We start from the raw sequence: 23,214 nt of genomic DNA on the forward strand, positions 1-23,214 counted from the left end.
TCTGAGCTCTTTAAGCTTGATTACCCTGTAAGGTTAATTTCCATACTGATTTTACAAAAATAATTTTTACCTTTTTCTTTAATTAAAAACCTTCTTTTTAAGAACCTGATTGATTTTTCCTTGTTTTAAGATCCAAGGGGTTTGGATCTTAATTCACCAGGAGTTGGTGGGAGGAAGGAGGGGAATGGTTAATTTCTCCTTGTTTTAAGATCCAAGGGGTTTGGATCTGTATTCACCAGGGAATTGGTGAAAGGTTTCTCAAGGCTTCCCAGGGAGAGAATCCACTGGGAATGGTGGCAGTGGAACCAAAGCTAAGCTGGTAGTTAAGCTTAGAAGTTTTCATGCAGGCCCCTACATTTGTACCCTAAAGTTCAAAGTGGGGATACAGCCTTGACAAGCCCCCACAGTAGATTTGCCCACTCCAAATTGATTCCCGACTGACCGGTAGCTGTCTGGCGTTGCAAACTTCCACAGGGCTATCGCCACTCGCTTCTCAACTGTGAGGGTGGCTCTCATCTTGGTATTCTGGCGCTTCAGGGCAGGGGACAGCAAGTCACAAAGTTCCATGAAAGTGCCCTTACGCATGCGAAAGTTTCGCAGCCACTGGGAATCATCCCACACCTGCAACACTATGCGGTCCCACCAGTCTGTGCTTGTTTCCCGGGCCCAGAATCAGTGTTCCACGGATAGAACCTGCCCCATTAACAACATGATCTCCAAAGCACCAGGGCCCACGGTTTGAGAGAATTCTGTGTCCATGTCCATGTCCTCATCACTCTTGTTGCTGCGCTGCCATCGCCGCCTCCTCCTTGCCTCGTTTTTCTGGTCCTGGTTCAGCATAAACTGCACGAGAATGCGCGAGGTGTTTACAATGTTCATGACTGCTGTCTTGAGCTGAACGGGCTCCATGCTTGCCGTGGTATGGCATCTGCACTGTTCACCCAGGAAAAAGGCGCGAAACGGTTGTCTGCCGTTGCTTCCCTGGAGATGGGGGAGGATGTACTCGGAACCACCCGCGACAATGTTTTTGACCCCATCAGGCATTGGGATCTCAACCCAGAATTCCAATGGGTGGAGGAGACTGCGCGAACTATGGGATAGCTATGGGATAGCTACCCACAGTGCAACACTCCGGAAATCGACGCTAGCCCCGGTACATGGACGCACACCGCTGAATTAATATGCTTAGTGTGGCCGCATACATTCGACTTTATACAATCTGTTTCCAAAATTTGAATTATATAAATTCAGATTAATCCTGTAGTGTAGACATACCCTAAGAGTTTTTCTTTAGGTAGGATGCAGTGAATGTTGGCAAAGTTTACAAAGTACATACCATATTCAAATACATTTTTATTAGCAGTATATACACAGACTCCTTGAGCCAAATACAATCTTACACATTTTGTCTGGCGCTCCCACTGAAATCTTTGCATATGAAATCTGTGCTTCCAAAGGCAGAATTTAATTATTAAAGTTACCTGAATTGAAAAATCCTACAAATGCTTGATCTAAGTGTGAATGCTTCCTATAATGAAAAATCCACCAAATCCCTTCAAAATATCTTCCACTATCCAATGTTAGAAAATACTTCCCCATATATTTAACCTCAGTACTTCTTGTTCTTTCCATATTACAGGAGAACCTCAAAGATACGAACACCACAGTTATGGACTGATCGGTCAACCGGACACCATGTGAAACCAGAAGTAACCAATCGGGCAGCAGCAGAGACCATCCCCCCCCACCCCCAAAAAAACCCACCCAACAAAAAAAAGCAAATACTGTACTGTGCCTGTATTGCATCTTAAAGGTAGGCAACTGGAACTGCGATTTGTTCAGAGTTACGGACATTTCAAAGTTACGGACAACCTCCATTCCCAAGGTGTCTGTAACTCTGAGATTCACTGTAAATGAATTTAATATAGCCCTAACCACTTCATAGCATTGCTTTAAAGAGTATATTTCTAGAAAGTTACCATATTTCCTTTAAATCTTCTTTTCCCGAAAATGAACATTGCACATTTCTTAATTTTTCCTCACGTCTTATTTTTCAAATCTTTTGACAGTTTCATTTCTATCCATTGTTTTTTAAAACCGTGCCCAAAACTGAATGGGTACACCAACTGATGCTTAGCTGGTGTGCTTTTTGCCTCATCACTGCATTGTTGACTCATATTGAATTTGTCATCTACCATAACTCCCCCTTTTATTAATACAAACGATTTTATTGGTACAGTTTACAGAAAAGGGGATTTTTGATGGGTTTCACTCTACATGCCTACAGTTGTACACCAATAATATGTGCTGTCTCTGTACAGTTAAATTGATCACTAATAAATAAAGGGTCAATTCATGTATTAAAAGTAATTTACATCAGGGGTCTGTTAATCTTATTTACTGTACATGAGTGGCCTTACAAATGCACATAGATCCACTGAAGTCAATGCTCTTCTACACAAGGATTGGGTTCTTATTTATCAACATATTAATAAATTATTTGAAGTGTACATGATTAATATGAGGGTCCAAACTAGAAAATTTTCATCTAAACTGTTTTTCAACTTAAAATGATGTTTTTATCAACATGAAAACATTTAGAAAATGTGTCAATTTTGAGACAATTTTGTTTAAAAAAACAAAACAAAGCATTTCAATAATGTCAAAATATCCCATTTCAACATTTTAAGACTGTTTTTGATATGACTTTTTGAAACAAAATTAAATACTTATATAAAACATTTAAAAAATATAAAAAGGTCAAAACGGGAATGAATTTTTGATTTTATTTAACAAAATGTTTTGATCAACCCCAGATGATTTTTTTTTTCAGAATTTCATTTCAATGATATTTTGAACTTTGTTGTTGCTGTTCCATTTTGGAATGGAAATTTTTTATAAAGTGTGGATTTCCCATGGAACAGAAAATACATTTCCCCTCCCAGAGCTCTAGTCCTAACCTCTTTCCACCGAAGTCAACAGGAGTTTTGATATTGATTTTAAGAAAAGTAATACTAGACTCCTAATATACAGTAATAATATGGATTGAAAATCTTGAGTGATCTGATTGGATGCTGTATTTTATCAGATATTTTTAGCTCAATCACGTCTTTACTTATAATTTCAGAACAAGTACAATTTTAGATAAATAAAATTAAATGTTAATATTTATAATAAAATAGGAAAATTTTTCAAATACTGGTATGAAATCATGGTCTAGTATGAATGAACAGAAAATTAAGAGTTTTGCAGAGTTAAATAGGAATTATTGTATTTTGGAATGGAAGAAGTTAAATATAATTGAAAAATATTATCAAAAAGTATTTTTAAACTTTTTATATTAACTTTCAATTATATCCTTGAGTTTCATTAAGCTGCAGACAGCTACTTCTCACTCCTGTGAGCCCTCTACATGCAGAAACTCCATTTATGATAATGGGAATCCTGTGTCCGAGAGACTCCTTATTATCTATCTAGATAATTATACTGCACTCATGACTTAAAGAATCTTTGAAGCTCAACATCACAATCAACATCATTCTTGCCAAAGAGGATTTGAACAGATCTTCACTTGAAGCATATTCCTCAGACACAGCGGAAGAAAGATAGAAGGCGATGGATATGGTTTAATTAGGCCACAACTTTATTCACTTAAAATATATTTGGCAATACCCTGCAATAAATTGTCCAGTGCAGGTCATCATCATTTCCGTAATAATTTCCACATCATCCCCAACCAGGCTGCAGGCACCCCATCGCTGTGACTTCCTTGGCATGAGTTTTAAAGGAAGACTAGAAAAAAGGAGAGGGGTCAGCTCCCCTGCTGCACTCGAGGTAGGAGTCCTGAATCCCCTTTCCTAAGCTCCCTTAGCTGGGGCTAGCAAAACAGAAATGGGATTGGATCCCCACTGTACTAGATATAGGAGCCCCGAATCCCTGTTCCTCCTGAAATGCTCTCCTTCAAATACTTTTCCAATCCATTTTACCTGATAACTGTTTCCATTCTATAATGAGTACCTGCACTGGACATCTGCCATGAGTTTTACATTATAACCTAACCCCTCTGCACCACCCCACCAGGTCCCAGACTTGCTGTGGGAAAGGTGACAAACCACACCCCACCTCAGCTAATGTGGTGGTGGGGAAAAAAATTCCTTCCCATCCCAAGGAAAGAAGGGTTACTGTCATAATGTCCATAGGGGGTTATGAAGAAACATGGTCCTTTTACAGATTTTATGAGTGGGAAGGTGGGTGCTGATCTGAGTGAAAGAGGGCTTCTCCAGCATGGCACAGGGTAGAAATCCAACACCCACTCTTCATCAGCAGGAAGGGCAGTGCCTCACATCCCCACACCAAGTCCAGCTGCTTCCTGCTCTCCTGCTCTTCCATACTCCATTCCTCTGTGTAAACTTTCCCCACCCTCGCCCTCTGCTATCACTTGCCAACAACTTCTTTTCTTCCAGCCATTCAGACAAAGACCCACTGCAAAGAGCTGGATAATTGAGGTGCTAAAGGAGCACTCAAGGAAGACAAGGCCGTTGCGGAGAAGTTAAATGAATTCTTTGCATCAATCTTCACTGCAGAGGATCTTGGGAAGACTCCCACACCTGAACCGTTCTTTTTAAGGTGACAAATCTGAGTAACTGTCCTAGACTGAGACATCAATTGAGGTGGTTTTGGAACAAATTGATAAATTGAAAGTAATAAGTCACCAGGACCAGATGGCATTTACCCAAGAGTTATACCCAAGAGTTATAAAGGAACTCAAATATGAAACTGTAGAACTTGTGGTATGTAACCTATCAGTTAAATCAGCCTCTGTTCCAGATGATGGGAGAGAAGCGAATGTAACACCTATTTTTAAAAAAGGCTCTGTAGGCAATCCTAGCAATTACAGACCGATATGCCGGCAGGTTCGGTCGTCGGCCCGGGACGACGGATCCCCGGGTCTTGAGGACCACAGAGGGGGGCTTAATAGTCGAGACGGAGCAGGTCCGGGGGAGGCTTAATAGTCGTCCCCCGGCCAGTCCGGGGGAGGCTTAATCGTCATCCCCCGACAGTGTGTGTGTGTGTGGGGGGGAGGCTTAGCAGTCTTCCCCCAGGCTGGGTGGGGGCCTGGTGGGAGGTGTCGCAGTCTTCCCCCGGGCGGTCCGGTGGGGGAGGCTTAGCAGTCGTCCTCAGGGCGGTCCGGGGGAAGTACTTCAGTACCAGGCAAATTGGTTGAAACTATAGTAAAGAACAAAATGATCAAACACATAGATGAACAATTTGTTGGGGGAAGAGTCAACATTTTTTTTAAAAAGGAAAATCATGCCTCACCAATCTATTAGAATTCCTGAGGGTGTCAAAAACATGTGGACAAGATTGATCCAGTGGGTATAGTATACTTAGAGAAAGCCTTTGACAAGGTTCATCACCAAAGGTTCTTAAGCAAAGTAAGCAGTCATGGGATAAGAGGAAAGTAACTGCTTAAAAGATAGGAAACAAAGAATAGGAATAAATGGTCAGTTTTCACAAGAGGTAAATAGCAAGAATCTTTACTGCAACCTATGCTGTTCAACATGATCATAAATGGTCTGGAAAAGGGGTTGAGCAATGAGGTGAAAAATTTGAAGATGATACAAAATTATTGAAGATAGTTAAGTCCAAAATAGACTGTGAAGAGTTACAAAAGGATCTCACAAAAGTGAGTGACTAGGCAACACAATGGCAGATTAAATTCAATGTTGATAAGTGCAAAGTAATGTACATTGGAAAATATAATCCCATCTATACATACAAATTATGGAATCAAACAGCTGTAACCATGCAAGAAAGAGATCTTGGAGTCATAGAGCATATGTTTTCAGAGAACTAGCCACAATGTGCATTGGCACGTTAGAAACCATTAGGAAAGGGATAGATAATAAAACAGAAAACATCATAATGCCACTATATAAATCCATGGTTCATCTACACCTTGAAAACTGTGTTCAGTTCTGGTTGTCCCTTCTCAAAAATAATATTAGAATTGTAAAAAGATGCACAGAAGGGCAATGAAGATGATAAGGGGTATTGAGCAGCTTCCATGTGAGGAGAAATTAAGACTGGGACTGTTCAGCCTAGATAAAAGATATAAAAGGAGTATATGATAGAGGTCTGTAAAATCATGAATGATGCAGAGAAAGTGAATAGGGAAGTGTTATTTACCCCTTCATAGAACCTAAGACTGAGGGGTCACCTGATGAAATTAATAGGTAGTATATTTAACACAAACAAAAGGAAGAAATTTTTCACACAATGCAGTCAACTTGCGAACTTGTTGCCAAGAGATGTTGTGACAGCCACAAATATAACTGGCTTCAAAAAAGAATTAGATAAGTTCATGAAGGATAGGTCCATCAATGGCTGTTAGACAAGATAGTCAGGAACGCAACCCTATGCTTTGGGTGTCCTTAACCCTCCAACTGCCAGAGGCTTGGCCTGGAGAATGGGATGGATCACTTGAAATTGCCCTGTTCTGTCCATTCCCTCTGAAGTTTCTGGCACTGGCTGCTGTCAGGGATGGGGTATTGGGCTAGTTGGACCATTGGTCTGAGCCAGTATGGTTGTTCTTATGAGCTGTGGTGAGCACATTATCACTGACTCTTAATGATGAAAAGAGGTTGTTGATGAGCCATGCAAGACACTTCCCTGCACTTCCCTCTCCTTGGCCCAAGGAATTGAGTTTGCTGTATGCACAGAACTTGTACGCCCTTCCAGTGAATAAGAAAGCAGTCCTGGAAAGTTTATTTTTTTCTTACATGGCAGTGCAGGGTAATATCATTAGGTCACAATACTAGACACTTGTTTTATTTTTAATGCATTTTACAGTACACTCCATAAGAAAGGTGAAGCAGAACTGTACTCAATATGTTTGGGAATACTTTAAGAAGAAGGTGATTAATAGTGCCAGTCTTCTGTAGAAGTTTCACATTTCTTGTAACAGATTAGAGGCCTGTGAAAGTCTATAGATATTAGTTTTAAAATATATTTACCCGGAAGACTAGAACTGATTTTTACAGCCTCCTTGTTTATTTGTCAAATACGTATCTGTAAACGTTTTCGAAGAAGCACTATAATGTTAGCAATTTTGGGATCAGATAGAGTTGAACAACATGGGCATCCAATTAATGCAGTTCAGAGATAGTGCTACATCACAGGCACAAGCCATACAGGCTTCCCAATACGATGTTGAGACACTACTAGTACAATTCATATATGGCACTAACTAGGGTGACCATACTTCCCTCTGCTGAATATGGGATGCCTGGTAAAATTACTCGTATTCAAGCGAGTTCAATGGCAATCAATCAGAACTATGCAGTACAAATATTCAAATTAACATCAAGTTGACTGAGCCCCATTAAACAGAAATACTACGTAGTTGGATTATTTTTATTTACCTTCTTATCTTTGAGGCTTTAGGGTTCACACAGGGAGGGGTGACACACACACTGCTACCCCCCCCAACACACACATGGGGAGATGTGACACACCCACCCACCCGTATCCCACTCTCACACGCGGAGGGGGGTTGGGTGACCGACTGACTGATCCTCCTTGTCCCATGCTCTCCGCCCTCCATGCCTTCAGCAGCCACAGAGCCTGGCCAGGGAGGTGGCTCAGCAGGGGAGGGTGCCTAAGGGATGGAGCAGCCCTGAGCTCCCTGGGGACAGGACCCAGAGTGGTGGGGGTGGGGACGGGCAAAGAGGGTGCTAAGCCCCTGCCCAGAGGGTGCTGTGGAGCCTACAGGTTCGGGGTGGGAACAGGCTGGAAATCACTTCTCCCCCCACCACTCAGAGCTTAGCGTGAGGCTTTGGCACATGCAGTGCTTGGCTCCTCCAGGCCAGCAACCCGGGCCGAACGGGTCTTGGGCTTTCCCAGGGTGCCACCCCAGGCAGAGGCAGTGGAGGAAGGAAGGAACCAAGGCTGCTGGTGAGCTGAGTGCTCCGACCAGGGGCTGGTTCTCTGCTCAGCGCTGGGAGCAGGACGCTGTGGGGATATGGAGGAGCAGCGGGGCTGAGGAGGGGAAGAAGGGACAAAGCCAGAGGGGGAGCACATAAGGGGCCAATGGGTGGGCAGCAGAGGTGACACCTAACCAGCTGCTGCCTGGCACTCATCGGATGCCGCAGCTCGCAGTGTGCAGCCAGTGCCAGCTAGAAAGGGGATGGGGGGGGCAGGGCCCTGCTGCCTGAGAGCTAGGGTTGCCAGGCTTCCGGTTTTCAACTGCAACGCACAGTCAAAAAGGGACCCTAATGGCTACAGTCAGCACTGCTGACCAGGTTGCTAAAAGACCAGTCGGCAGCGCAGTGGGGCAAAAGCAGGCTCCCATCCCTACTCAGCTCCACGCAGCTCCCAGAAGCGGCAACATGTCCCTCTGGCTGGGGGGGCAGCCATGGGGACTCCACATGTTGCCCCCCTCCTTGAGTGCCGGCTCCTCAGTTCCCATTGGCCAGGAACTGCGGCCAATGGGAGCTGCAGGGGTTGTGCTTGTGGGTGTGAGCAGCGTGCAGAACCACCTGGCCCCTTCCGCCTAGGAGCCGAACATGCCGGCCACTTCTGGGAGCTGCCCGAGGTAAGCACCAACTGGCCGGAGCTGGCACCCCACATCCCCTCCCGCACCCCAACCCTCTGCCTCAGCCCTGAGCTCCCTCCCACACCCAAACTCCCTCCCAGAGCCTGCACCCCAACTCCCTGCCCCAGATCAGAACCCCCTCCCACACCCAAACTCCCTCCCAGAGCCTGCAGCCCACATCCCCTTCCCACACCCCAACCTTCTGTCCCAGTCCTGAGCCCCCTCCTGCACCCAAATTTCCTCCCATAACCCTCACCCCCTCTGATGCCCCAACCTCCTGTCCCTTCCCTGAGCCCCCTCCCACACACCAAACCCCTCATTTCTGGCCCTACCCTGGAGCACCCCCTCCCACACCCCAACCCTCTGCCCCAGCCTGATGAAAGTGAGTGAGCAAGCGAGGGGGAGCATGAGCGACGAAGGGGGGGATGGAGTGAGCAGGGGTGGGGCCTCAGAGAAGGGGTGGGGTGGGGCCTCGGGGAAGGGGCAGGGGCGGGGCAGGGAGCGGGGCAAAGGTGTTCAGTTTTGTGCGATTAGAAAGTTGGCAATCCTACTGAGAGCCCACACGCAGTGGGGGCTTTGCTGAGAGACTGGCAGGGGGAGCGGCCCAGCCCCACACACTGCAGCTTCGCTTCACCACCAACCCTGCACACCCATCCCCATCATCAGTCACTGGACTGCCCCACTCACTGCTGGTGGGCGGGCAGCTGGTGAGCAGGGATCCAGCCAGCAGCTGGACCCACCGGTACTCATGGCGGGGAGGCAGAAAATATGGGACAATTTGCCCACTTTTAAGAAAATGTTGGGACATCTGCAGGAGGGCTTAAAAATTGGACTGTCCCATTAAAAATGGGACATCTGGTCACCCTACCACTAACAGCTAAGAGAGATGAGGAACAGTTGGCAAGTTTTATCCACCACCAATCAAAGCTGAATTGTGACAAATACATTCTTTTAGCTATTGGTACTATTTCTACCACCAGCCTTCTTCCCAAAGGCCCAACCCTGAATCCTTGTGACTCCAAAACTGAAATCAGTGGCAGCTTGAACACTCAGGGACTGCCAGACTGAGCCTTGATGTTGCAGTTTCATGACTAGGTGTAAAATACTCATCAAAGTGGACTCTAACTACACCAGTTTGTATAATGTGGGTATGGGATCATACTGAATGAATATATTTAAAAGTTTTATATACCATTAGCAATTATCTGAGCCATATAGTCACTCGTGCATTTGGAAAGGTATTTTATTGTTTATTACAATTAAAGAGAATAAAACACCTTAACTGACATAATTTTATTTTAATTTTCAGGAAAGCAGAAGTAACAAGACAGTTAGTAGACAGACTCTTCTGTACTCTCCATGGCACTCATAAGAATTACAGCAGGTGTCTGTGATTCACATTTTCATCTTTTTTAAAGAACAGAGAGAAAAAACTTGGATCACAGCAGTGGAGAAGGTACTCACCTCGGCTGCCTCTCTTGTACATGTTTGGTTCTTTTGACTCCCCTATCCAGCTGAACTCTGTAGGCATAGAAACAGGCCTCAAGTCACCTGGAAACAATCAAAGAACCAATTTAATTTTTGCAACTCATTAATAAAGGGTTGTTGTATGGTAGAATAATTAATGCCTGTAAACTGGTTAGAAAAATCGCCCTCCAGTGTAATGCCTTTTATTAGCATCCATTTATTAAGGTTACAGCTCCCTGAAGCTTTTAAATATTAGGGGTCAGATTCTGCTTTTTGTTACGATGGTTTAAATGTAAACTCCACTGATTTCAGTGCAGTTATTCCTTATTGTAATTGAGATTAGAGTTTTGCTGCATAGCTATCTCCTGCAAGAGAGTTCCCAGCTCAGCAAGTCGATGATTTTGGATGGAAGAAAAACGCTTTCTGACATGGTTAACATGCTTTGATAAAATTAGAAATGTCACTGATTCACCCACAATAATTCAGAACTCTCAGTCTAAAAATAGTAACATCGGTCTTGTAACATATATCTGACTCTGAAAGTTACATGCTGGCTGATGTGGGCATCTTTTACCCACATAGAAAGTGGACTAACTGCAAACTCCATGAGGAAAACAAAGGACACCTTGTGAAAAACAGAGGTTCAGAAATGATGGTTTCCACTATTCTTACCTTTACTGTAATATCTACATTATAACCATGCTGAGTGAACCTGTAGGCCTCATTCTATACTATGGAACCAGTAGTAGTTATGGTAGCAAGGCCATTAAACTAGGAATACTGACTACAGGGGATAATCTTTTTTAACCTTGATTATCATCAGTGAACACACAGAACCACCCTCTAGATCATGAGTCAACTCCTGTCTGAAATATTCATCCAAAAAAAGCATTCCAAAAGCCAAGCTGAGTCTAGTTCTGTGGTCTGCTTGTTTCGGAATCAAGTTATTTTCTGAAACATTAAACATTGCCCAACAATCTTGTTCCTAAAATAATCACATATCTGAAAACACTATGCATAAAAGTTTCTTTTCTTGTTTCCAATAGCTCATTTCCTCAATTCTACTGTTCATTACTGAAAAAAAGCACTTATGATGCATAGCTACTGTACTGATGGATGAACGGACTTTGTTATTTACGGATATGTGAAACATCTTCACTGAGTGTTCTATCTTAACTAAGCTGGCACTAATTTATAATATTACTACATACATAGATTATTTTTATAATAAGATTTCTTTCATAATAATCCTGTCCTATAAATAATAAGATACTATTTACCTTGCTCCATTGTTCTAATGGCACTTTTCCTTAACCATCATATGTTAAAATGATGGTTAAGGAAAAGTGCCATTAGAACAATGAAGCAAGGTAAATAGTATCTTATTATAATTATATATATAATATATATATAATTATATATATATAATTATAATAAAAGGCATTTTTAGTATTTCTTATTTGGATTTTCCTTAACTTGGATTTTGCCTCTATTATATTTCTTTAAATACCTTTGGTTTCAGTTTTATGTATAATGCCTTTCAACATTTGTAAAGACTGGATTGGGCACTGCACCTTAGAAGAACTGAACAAGATTAAGAAGATTGTCCATCAAAATTAATTACAATGATACAGGTAGGCCAAACTTGACAGCAAGCTTTAGATTTTGTAGCAATAAACTTTTACAATACTCAGGATCAATAAAAATCCTTCTGTGAAGTTAAAAGAAATCATTCTAACTGCAAACATTTAAAAAAAAAAATCATTCTCTTCCAGGGTTTGCAACCCAAACACAGCAGCACTATGCTAAGTGCATAAGATCCCGAAAGTAAAATGGACTAGAAACTGATTAATAATAACTATGAATGCAGTGTCAAACTTGTGTGATAATGCTTTATATTAATTATTTCTTATCTAGTACCATATGTCACGGGTAGTCCTCCAGTGCAGGGGCGGTGAGTTATATGGGCCCGTGGTACCCAGGCTCCAGCAAATTCAGGGCCCGGTGGGGCACAGCTTCATCAATGTTCAGGGCTGTCTCTCTCCCCCGGGCCCACCTGCCGATCCCGCGCACTTCCCCCGACCAGCCCTGCCTGCCCTGGGCAGCAGGCAGCTGCCTCCTGCAGCTCCACGCTGCGCTCCCTCGCTGGCTGCTGCCAGTTACAACTTAGGGAGTGGCACCAGGAGCAGGCTGAGGCAGCTGCTACGCCTGCGGAGTGAGGATGGGAGGAGGTGCATGGCAGCCCTTCCCCCTCCCCCCCCCAGCAGGCAACACTGAGTCAACTCCGGGGGGTGGAAGGGGCTCATCCTGGCTGGACCTCCTGAGCAACAGCCTGGGGGGGGGGCTTGGGTGAGTGTCGTGCTGGACGGGCCCCCCTCTCTCCCCGAGCTCGTTGCTGCCAGCGGGGAGAGGGCTGAGGGGAGTCCTCCTCTCTGGACCCCCACCCCAGCCCCGGGGCAGCCTGCCTGCTGCACCCCAAACGCCTTATCCCCAGCCCAGCCCAGTGCAGAGCCCACATCCAGCACCCAAACAGCCTCCCAGAACCTACACCCAGCACCCAAACCCCCTCCCACACCCCTTCCTGCACCTCAACCCCCTGTCCCAGCCCAGAACCCGCACCCAGCACCCAAACTCCATCCCAGAGCCCGCACCCCTCCCACACCCAAACTTTGTCCCATAGCCTGAACCCCAAACCCTCTACCACACCCAAACTCCTTCCCAGAGCCTTAGGCAGGTGTGTGTGTGGGGGGCGGGGGGGCTGGGACTTGGACTTGTTCTGGGCACCACCAAAAATTATACAAACCTGCCATCCCTGCTCCAGGGGTAGATCTAACTTTCATAAACAGACTCACATGTACCTCACTTTTCAAGGGTTAAACAAAAGTTTTATTGATCCTTCCGTGAGATGGAAAAGGATGTGCACAAAACATTGCAAACACAAAGCCACAGTCAAAATTGCTGTTTTTCAGACCGAGTCTTCAGCATGCTCTCCTCACAGGTTTTGCCCCAATACATGGATCTTAGCATTCAGGTTCAGGCCACCTGAAGCTTCCAGTGTTTAAATTACCGACACTCAAACCCAGGAACTATTTTTAATGGCCCATCTCCTGTTCTGACTGGTCCCAGATTCTGCCTTTTTAACAACTTAATCCAATAAAAAATATTACCTCACCCACCTTGTCTCTCTAATATCCTGGGATCAACATGGCTACCACAACACTGCAAAAGTAAATCAGGACAATTATCCCCTGAGTTTTCTGCCTAATTGTTGTGAAGGCAATCCAACGGATTCCCAGGTGTCAGCACTCTCTGCTGCTCTGCTCAGCTGAAAGGAAGAATGCATGAAAGGAACTAGAATAAAAAAATGCTGCAGCATACACAAATATAATAGGGTGAGGGGAAGACAAAACAAGACAATCTTTTCATACTCTATTTGTATCACATTCAGTCCCTTAATCATTCCACAACACAAGAGTCTTATAAACTACAGAAACCTCCTGTAATGGATCCAACCCCACAAAGCACCAGATAACTCTCTCACAATGTGCATGTACTTTACAATACTGATAGAGACAGATTGTAATTTCTTAGGCGCAGGCAAGCTAAATTAAAATGAGGATCCCTATATATTCTCCCAATAACATAATTTCTTTCCTTTTTGTTTTTTTCTTTCCTCTCCACACTTATCATTTCTCATTGTATTATCTTTGCCACATGAGACTGTAAATATCGTAGGGCGGACCTTATTCTCTTTAATATCTATATAGCACCCATAAAAATATTCAAATAATAATGTTGATTTGTAGAACATAAAACCACAGATCTGCTCATTTCTACTTGTGTATAAACTTTGTCCGATATGGTCTCTCAGCTTTCACTAAATATAAGTTATTTAGACTTGGAGAGAATGCGAAAGAGGAAAGGACTATGACCTTCCAATTTATTGCTGAGCAAGCCCATGCTGAGATTTGGAGAGCATTAGTGCCAACCAGCACAGAGCAAACAGCATAAAAGACAGGAACTTGTGATGGGAGACAAAACACAGCCCAAACAAAACAAATTGCTGATTTTGCATACTAATTCTCATAATACAAAGCTCTGCTCCAAACACAAGCAAAAACTGTCAACGTGTACAAAAAAAAGTCATGCTGAAATGTTCTCTGAATACCAGGAGTCAATACTGGATTGATAGCAATCCTAGCTATGACTTTAAAAAGGCTTCACTTATTTATCTTATGTGTATCAGCCAACATTAGTATTAGACATTCACAAAGGAGCCAGGGCACTGCTCTGCAGTTAAAAATAAAATCAGACATTTCCTGATTTAGACAGGACACCAGGCTGCTGTATGAAGGATCTGATTGTTCCTTAGATAGCTTTTAAAATGGAACCGGACAATTCTTAGTTTAATTTTCTCTCCTCTTCCTTCCAAATACATACCTACTCCCTTTTAATGGACTTTAGGAGTCTCAGACATTTTGCATTTAACAGTTTCGCCAGGAGGAAGGAGTTGGATATAGATCTGTTCTGGTAAACAAGTCATGAGTAGGGTTCAGAGTCAGGAGTACAGAAATATTATGAAATTTGGAGTCAAAATGGAAGAAATTTCACCATGCCAACTGTTATCAGAAGATTTTTATCATCTTGAGCTAAAATTTTATGAGAAGGTTTGTTTATATGAGATTCTGGGGAAATGTTATGCAGAATTATTAGACAGATCCCTTCTGGTTTTGGATCTGAACTGGTACCAAAACTGTAGCGATGGTTTTGTATCAGGACTCTTGTCTGAAATTGTAAGGGGTTCAGATCTAGTGATTTTGGCTTATCCCTTATTTATAAAAGAACTGTAAAACTAAATTGTTACTTCAAGGATATACAATGTGGGTTTAAACAAAATGAAATTTAAATTTAAACTACAGATGGAAAAAGTGATACTTATCATTTTGTCAGATTACAGTTGTTTTGCACAACTCAAATAGAAAGATTTTTAAAATATTTAACTTTTATACTAGAATTCTCACGTCAGATAAAATGCATTGGGAAAAAATCTGTACTTAAAGATGATTAAAATTGTGAGACATACTCTCCCCATAAAAAGGACATTTACCTATTGAAAAAATCCTCCAGTAATGATGTAGAATAGGATATAAACTGACAGTGTAAAAGGACATGCTCTGCTATAGCTGATTCTCAAATCATGACAAATAATACAAGTAAAAACAATTACATGCTCATGCTTCTGAGTCACATAATTACAGATTTTTGTTTATGGGGCAAAAAGCATAGCAAATTACTATAAAACGGCCACATTTTTACCTAGGTTAAATCTCCTATTTGGTATGGGTGGCATACCAGCTTACAACATAAAAATGGCCCTATGCAGAAGATCTGCAAAAGAGGCCTGGATTGTCCTCTCCTATGGGGAAAACCTCTCCTGAAAATGCAAGGTTGAATTTTGAGTTTCTTTCCAGTTTATACATTGAGGGGCAGTTGTTTCTGACCTTTTGTTGGATGAAACAACTGTGGCTGGGAAGCCATGAAAATCCTTAAGTTCCATAGTGAAGCCAGGCTTCTATCCGGAAGATTCTGGGATGGAGCAGTATTGCCATAATCTCTCTCTGATTCGAATACATTTGGTTTACTCTTAATTCCAAGAGAGTTATAAAAAGGACATAAATGGACATTCATAGGGATACCATATTTAAAAAATAAAAAAAGAGGACACTCCATGGGCCCTGGCCCCGCCCCTTTCCCACCCTGGCCCCGCCCCAACGCCGCCCCTTCCCCAAAGTCCCCGCCCTAACTCCCCCTCCTCCCTCCTAGCCACGCAAAAAGGGCTGCCCGAGCGCTGCCAACTTCACAGTTTGCTGGGCAGCCTCCAGACCCTGCTCCCCCGGCCGGCGCTTCCCCAGCGCAGCTGGAGCCCGGGAGGGGAAGTGCCCAGCTAGGGGCGCAGGGTCTGGAGGCTGCCCAGCAAACTGTGAAGCCGGTAGCGCTCGGGCTTCGGGCAGCCCCCATGCCTCCGGACCCTGCTCCCCCGGCTGGGCACTTCCCCTACCGGGCTCCGGCTGCTGTGCTCCTCCCCTGACTCTTCGGCTCTGTTTAAGAGCCGAGCCCCCTTGCCTCCGGACCCTGCGCCCCCAGAGCAGAGCAGCAGGAGCCCGGGAGGGGAAGTGCCCGGCCGGTATTTTTCCCGAACATGTTAGGCTTTTTGGCAATTCCCCCCCCCCGGACGGGGGTTTGATTACCAAAAAGCTGGACATGTCTGGGAAAAAACGGACGTATGGTAACCCTAGACATTCAGGACCATGGGCCAGATCTGCTCTGGCCCCTTTGTGTCAGTTGGCAGCACAAAGGGACCAGAAAACTAGCTAGCACAAAGTAAATAAATCAGTTTTTCTGAATGAATGCAAAAATACACATTGCTGGAATAGGGTTTGGAAAAAGGTGCATGTTACATCAGTTAAGGCTGCCTCGATTCCATTCTGAATTCGGTTCAGATTGTCTAGGGATATTAGGAACAATGCTCAGGTTTTTATTCCTAAGTATAATATACATCCCAATAGAGAAACTAAAAGTGAAAGGAAAATTGCATCTAGAAAAGCCATCCAGCATGGGGAGAAAAGCAGCATTTTGACAATCAGGCTGCTTTACAGAACCTTCCAGACCAGGGGTGGGCAAACTACGGCCCATGGGCCGGATCCAAACCCTCAGGGTTTTGGATCGTGTCCACGGGATTGCCCCCCGTGGCGCTGCGGGCCCCATGCCATTCTGCAGAAGCAGACGGCACCATTTCCCTGCGGCCCCTGGGCGGGGGGGCAGAGGGCTCCGTGCATTGTCCATGCCTCCAGGCACTGCCCCCCGCAGCTCTCATTGGCTGGGAACGGGGAACCGCGGCCAATGGGAGCTTCGGGGGAGGTACCAGGAGGCGCAGCAAGGGCAGCTCACGCAGAGCCCTCTGCCCCCCTCTTCCCGCCAGGGGCCACAGCACTTCTTGGAGTGGCGCAGGGCTGGGGACAGGGCAGGCATTCAGGGAGCCTGCCTGGCCCTGGTGCGTGCTGCTGCCACCCCGGAGCTGCTTTAGGTAAGAGGTGCCAGGCCGGAGCCTGAACCCCTCCTGCCCCCCAACTCCTTGCCCTAAGCTCCCTGCCTGCACCTCGCACCCCTCCTGCTCCCCAACTCCCTGCCCTGAGCCCCCTCGTACACTCCTGCACCCCAACCCCCTGCCCTGAGCCCCCTTGTACACTCCTGCACCCCAACCCCCTGCCCTGAGCCCCCTGCCCACCCCGCATCCCTCCTGCACCCTAACCCCCTGTCCTGAGCCCCCTCCCGCAGTCCACACCCCCCCTGCATCCCTGCCCTGAACCCCCTCGTACACTCCGCACCCCTCCTGCATCCCAACACCCTTCCCTGAGCCCACTCATACACTCCGCACCCCTCCTCTGCCCCAATCCCTTGCCCTGAGCCGCTTCCTGCACAACGCACCCTCTCCCACACCCCCTCACACACCCCAACCCCCTGCCCTGGCCCTGCATACAATTTCCCCACCCAGATGTGGCCCTTGGCCCAAAAAGTTTGCCCACCCCGTTCCAGAGTCATAAGCTGAGTCAGCAACTAAGCCATCAGCAACTGTAGAATAATTACATTAAAGGACGTAGACTAAGATCAATGCACAAGAAAACAGCTCTCAAACTTGGCCCCATACAGCTGTTAAGCTTGCTTTTTTATTGGGCTGCAGCCCTGGAACCCAAGACAGATGACAAGTAAGGAGCATTAGACACAACTAGAGGCAAGTTTAAATTTCAGTGTAATAGGGGTGGTCTGTCCCCTTCAAGGGCAGTAGAAACTAGGTGTCAGTCAACCCATGGCATGACCCTTTAAGGTTCCAGGAGTTTTGGGGTACTTGAGGGCCTAGTGAAAGGCAGAGGCAGATACTGGGAAAGAGGGAATTAGTATTTGGGGAAAAGTCATGCTCTGGTTTCTTTTAAGTCTGAGGAACTCGTGTAGAACATGGTGGGAGGAAAGCTGGCACAAATCCTAGGAAGGAGGGCTGCATATAGGCTGCATCCTCCCTCATAAGAGAGATGCTAGCAAGAGAAGGACTGCTTCCTGCTGAGCTTTCCCAATGCAAGGATGGAAGGACTGAGCTGAAAAAATGGCCAGTTGGGAGATGCTGGTTTAAGACTGCAGCTGGCCTGAATTGGCAGAGCCCCAGAACGAAGGTTGAGAGAATCCTGATCCTAGGAGGAGAAACTTGTGTGCCTTATAGCACACAGGGCCCAGAAGGAGGGCTGTGGAACTCTTGAATACAACTCTATCTGAATTATTACACAGGTCCAGAAGGAGGCTGTGGGACTCTAGAATTTAGACCTGTCTGAATTAGCACACAGGCTCCCATCAGAAGGGGCAACAGCACTTTGTACATGGAGTCATATACCAGATACGGACTGGTTATAGAGCTTCCAACCCAGAGAGACACACCAGATTTGTTTCCCTTAACATCCTTTAATGAACTGCCAGGTATAGCTGTTGTAGGCTCAAATAAGGTATGCAGTGTGGCTTGAAGCTGTGTTGGTCCCAGGATATTAGAAACCCAAGGTGGATGGGGTAATATCTTTTATTGGACCAACTTCTGTTGATGAGAAAAAAAGCGTTTTGGCACACAGAGCTCTTCTTCAGGTCCAGGAAAGGTATTTAGGGCGTCACAGCTAAACTATCTGTTCAACCTTGTATTTAGCTGTGATACACTTTCTGTAGCTCAAAAGCTTGTCTTGCTCACCAACAGAAGTTGGTCCAATAAAAGTTCAGTATGGACCAGTCAGTTAAGTGTCTCTGAATTGTACTGATTTTCTAATTACACCACCTGAATGCCTAACAATTTGGCAATTTGGCTGTCCATTAGTTACAAAAACAGGCTGTGGTTGGTTTGGAATTCTTGAGTCATCTTCTTGTTCTGCATCCGCCATCTGTAGAGTTTGCTCTGCTGATTGTTCTTTCTGACGAACAAACTGTTTCTGTTGAACTCTCCCCGTCAGTCTCAATTACATATGATCTGGGTCATGAATTCTTTTTCTTTACAACACCTGGAGTTCTCCATCCTTTTTCTCCATTCTGTTGGACACAAACACTGTCACCATATTCTAGACCTGTCAGTTGTCTAACTGAGTGATGTCTGTTGTACAAGTGTTTATAAGCTCTTTTTTGCCTTTTTATCTGATTTGGCTACTTTCTTCATGTCTGGACACTTAGAGATAGATTATTTTCCAAAGACAGAATAGTAGTTCTGAATTGTCTTCCCATCTGGAGTTGGGCTAGGCTATATGCAGTAACTGTTATCAGTGATACGTAACTCAGAATAGCAAGGAATGGATCTTCTTGCTATAGGACTTTCTTAGCTATCTGTACAGCTCTCTCAGCCTCTTCTGTGGGCCGCTAATAATACGACCAAAATCATATTTAGTTTGGAATGACAAATTACACTACAGTAAATTGTTGTCCATTGTCCTTCACTAGTTGTTCTGGAATGGTAGAAATGGCAAAAGTGCACTTCAGTTTCTCGATAACACTGTGAGACATATTATGTCTTTCAGATAAGTTATTTCTATATACCTCGAAAAATAGTTCACTACAACCGTAATAATGTCCTCTGAATTCACATAAATCTGCAGCTAGTCTTTTCTAAAGTCTGTCTGGTGGAGGTTTTGTTATTAAAGAATCTTTACGTTGTGTTGGTCTGATATATCTTCATGTGAACATTGCAGAACTTTTATTCTTTATGTCCTTGCTGATGCCCAGCCACCACACTGACTGGTTAGCCTGTTAATTGCATTTAGCTAGTTTCACTTTCTTCGTCTCCTTTAGATACTTGGGACAGTTGGTCCAAATGTAATTTAGAACTTCTTGAAGTTGTGTATCTGTGATGGTTGCTTGTTGTAACTGATGCAGTCTCTTTTCTGACACTGGTTGGTATGTGTCCACAGCATCTATGTACACCTTTCCATCATCTTCGAGTGGATTTTGGGAAATTCCTTTAGCCAAAGGAAGTGCTAAACTGACAACATTTATCACAACCTTTGGGATATTTTGCTTCTGAAGATTACCTTTGGGGTTTACCAGTGCACCTGAAATTCTCCAAAGAAAGATGGTAGAACTGTTAATAAACTCAAATGGAGTTGTAGTTTTCATGGACGATATTTTGATAAATGGATCATCAACCAAAGAGCACAACAAAACCCCTAATATTTAATCAGTCAGTCTGGACTGAAGCTACATAAGGATAAGTATGTTTTCTGTGTACACCAAATTGAATTTTTGGGACAGACAACAAAACTACATGGAATCAGTCCTACTTCTGAGAAAGTAAAAGCAATTCAGGAGTTGAAAGCACCAACAAATATACTAGAACTGAGACATGTACTGGGCTGGTAAATTACCTTGGTGAATACCCACAAGATCTTTCTATAGTGACAAAACCACTGAATGAACTATTAAAGTCCAACACATTGCGGCTATGGGGCCACATCAAGAAATTGACATCAAGAAGGAAATAACCTCAACAGCTCTAATTCTCACGTACTGTGATGTGAAAAACCCACAATGGTAACCGTGGATGTAAGCAGCTATAGTCTAGGTGGAATATTGCTGCAACAAGGATCTGAGTGGAAGCCAATTACATTTTGCTCTTGCATGCTCACAGAAACAGAAAAACTATATACACATATTGAAAATGAGTGCCTGGAAAGTGTATGGGCATGTCAGAACTTTTACAAATATCTGTGAAGACTGGATTCTTTTATACTGATAACAGACCATAAACCACTTATAACAGTCACCAACAGAAAAGACCTAGATCAAGCGCCGCTGAGATGCCAACCTCTATTGATAAGCTTTAATGGATTTAACTTATGTTCCTGGGAAAAATCCATTAGTAACAGACACTCTTTTACAGACCCCAGCATCACAGCTCATAGATTCTATGCATCTGTTGTATGCTCAGATACGGTAACTCCAAGAAAAACACTACAACCTCATTCCTCACAAACTCACCCCAGGGACCTTCTACATGCTTCCCAAGATACACAAACGATGGAACCACGGCAGACTGATCACATCAGGCCAAACTTACTGAAGAAATACCAGGACTCATAGAAACTGTCCTCAAACCACTTGGCCAGTTTCCGCCAAGACACTACCAACTTCCCCAGAAACTCTGCAACATTAACAATCCCCCCAGTACACCAGCTTTGCCACCATGGATGTCACCTCCCTACACACCAACATCCCTCACTATGACAGCAACGATGCCTGCCTCAAATACTCACAAAATAATGAACAATGCTCAGAAATCTAACCCAAACACATTGCCAAACTCATCCATTTCATCCTTACCCTCAACAACTTTACATTTAACAACAAACACTTTGTCCAAACCATGGGAACAGCCTTGGGTATTAGGATGGCTCCCCATTATGCCAACTTCTTCAAAGGCCATTTCCGGGAAGAATTTCTGGAAAAACTTACCACAAACCAATGATAAATATGAGGTACATCAATGATATTTTCATCCTCTGGACAGACGACCTAAACTCCCTCATAGATTTCCACCACAACTTTAACAATCGCTACCCATTCATCAAACTTTCTCTAGAACATTCCTTCACCAGTGTCAACTTTCCTGACACCACAATCAGCTTCAACATTGGAACCCTATAAATGACTATATACAAAAAACCCCACAAATCACCACACACAACCTCCCCAGATCCAGCAGCCATGTCATGAAAGAAATATTTCCTGAACCCCCTCTTCTGGCCTTCAAATAACCCTTCAATCTCACCAAGCACATCATCGGAAGCAAGCTTCACACAGACTAGAACACACCAACTCAAAGCAGCACCAGAGCCTGCCATCACAACAGATACTAAACCTGCAGACATATCTCCACTGCTGTGATGATCAATGCCACCCCAACATACCTTTCAAGATCCATGGGTCCTACACATGCCCATTACAACATGTGGTGTTACACATCAGTGCATCAAATGTCTCAGCTACAGCTATGTGGGTGAAACCAGAAAATCACTATGTTCTCGAATGAACTCTCACATAAAAATGACAAAAACACCCTTGCATGGTTTCAGAGGGGTCGCCGTGTTAATCTTTATCAGCAAAAACAACGAGGAGTGCTTGTGACACCTTAGAGACTAACAAATTTATACCCGCCTACTGTATTTTCCACTCCATGCATCTGATGAAGTGGGTTTTAGCCCACAAAAGCTTATGCTCAAATAAATTTGTTAGTCTCTAAGGTGCCCCAAGTACTCCTCGTTGTTTTTACAAAAACACCCTATCACCCATCGATAAACACTTTTCACAAGATGATCACTCTCCATATCTCACCTTAGTCTTAGTCCTCAAAGTAAACCTGCACAGCACCTTCAAAAAACAAGTATGGGAACTTAAATTCATAACTGTTGGACACTAAAAACCATGGACTTAAAAGACACACTAGTTTTATGGTTCATTACAACAATTTGCAATATATCGTACTACCAGCTAAACTTCACTGCCCACTTTATTTGAAGTGGTGTCTTACAGTATGTGTGAAACCCTTATGCTTAACAATCTCTCCCACCTTGTATTTAGCTCCAACACTCTGGCTACTTTCTCCATACCTGAGGAAGAACTCTATAAAGCTTGAAAACTTGTCCCTTCCACCAACAAAAGTTGGTCCAATTAAAAAAAAATATTATTTCACCTACCTTGTCTCTGTCATATCCTGGGACCAACATGGCTACAATATGATCAACAGATAAAGTATATTACACGTGGTGCCAGTATAATACAGGTTAGCATTCCATTACAGTCTCTACAAGAGTTAATCAATAAGCCCCACAAAGGTGAAATCTTGGTCTGAGTCCTCTGGTCTGGGAGTAAACCATTGCAAGAAAAGAGGAAGAAAAGGCAGAGGGCCTGCAGGGCCAAGTTGTGCCACAAGTGGGATGTTCATAGACAGCATCTGCCACATACAGATACTGCAGATGCTGTCTATGAACATCCCGCTTGTATATATATAATGATTACCTTATTTTGGTGTATAAGAGGGTATGATTCAGTTGTTAATTGCTTTGTAATTTCATTGAAATTGCTAG

General features: G+C 44.0%; 1 protein-coding gene across 1 annotated transcript in view; it reads right to left on the reverse strand.

Annotated features, from left to right (window-relative positions):
• LOC101942787 (connector enhancer of kinase suppressor of ras 2-like) overlaps positions 1-23,214 on the reverse strand; it is a 547,551-nt gene that overhangs the window by 165,383 nt on the left and 358,954 nt on the right. The window contains exon 12 of the mRNA XM_065556812.1: positions 9,976-10,147. Within this exon, the coding sequence (XP_065412884.1) occupies positions 9,976-10,147 (172 nt within the window). The remainder of the gene's footprint in view (positions 1-9,975; positions 10,148-23,214) is intronic.

The sequence above is a fragment of the Chrysemys picta genome, chromosome 9 (assembly GCF_011386835.1).
Source record: "Chrysemys picta bellii isolate R12L10 chromosome 9, ASM1138683v2, whole genome shotgun sequence".
Taxonomy (NCBI): Eukaryota; Metazoa; Chordata; order Testudines; family Emydidae; genus Chrysemys; species Chrysemys picta.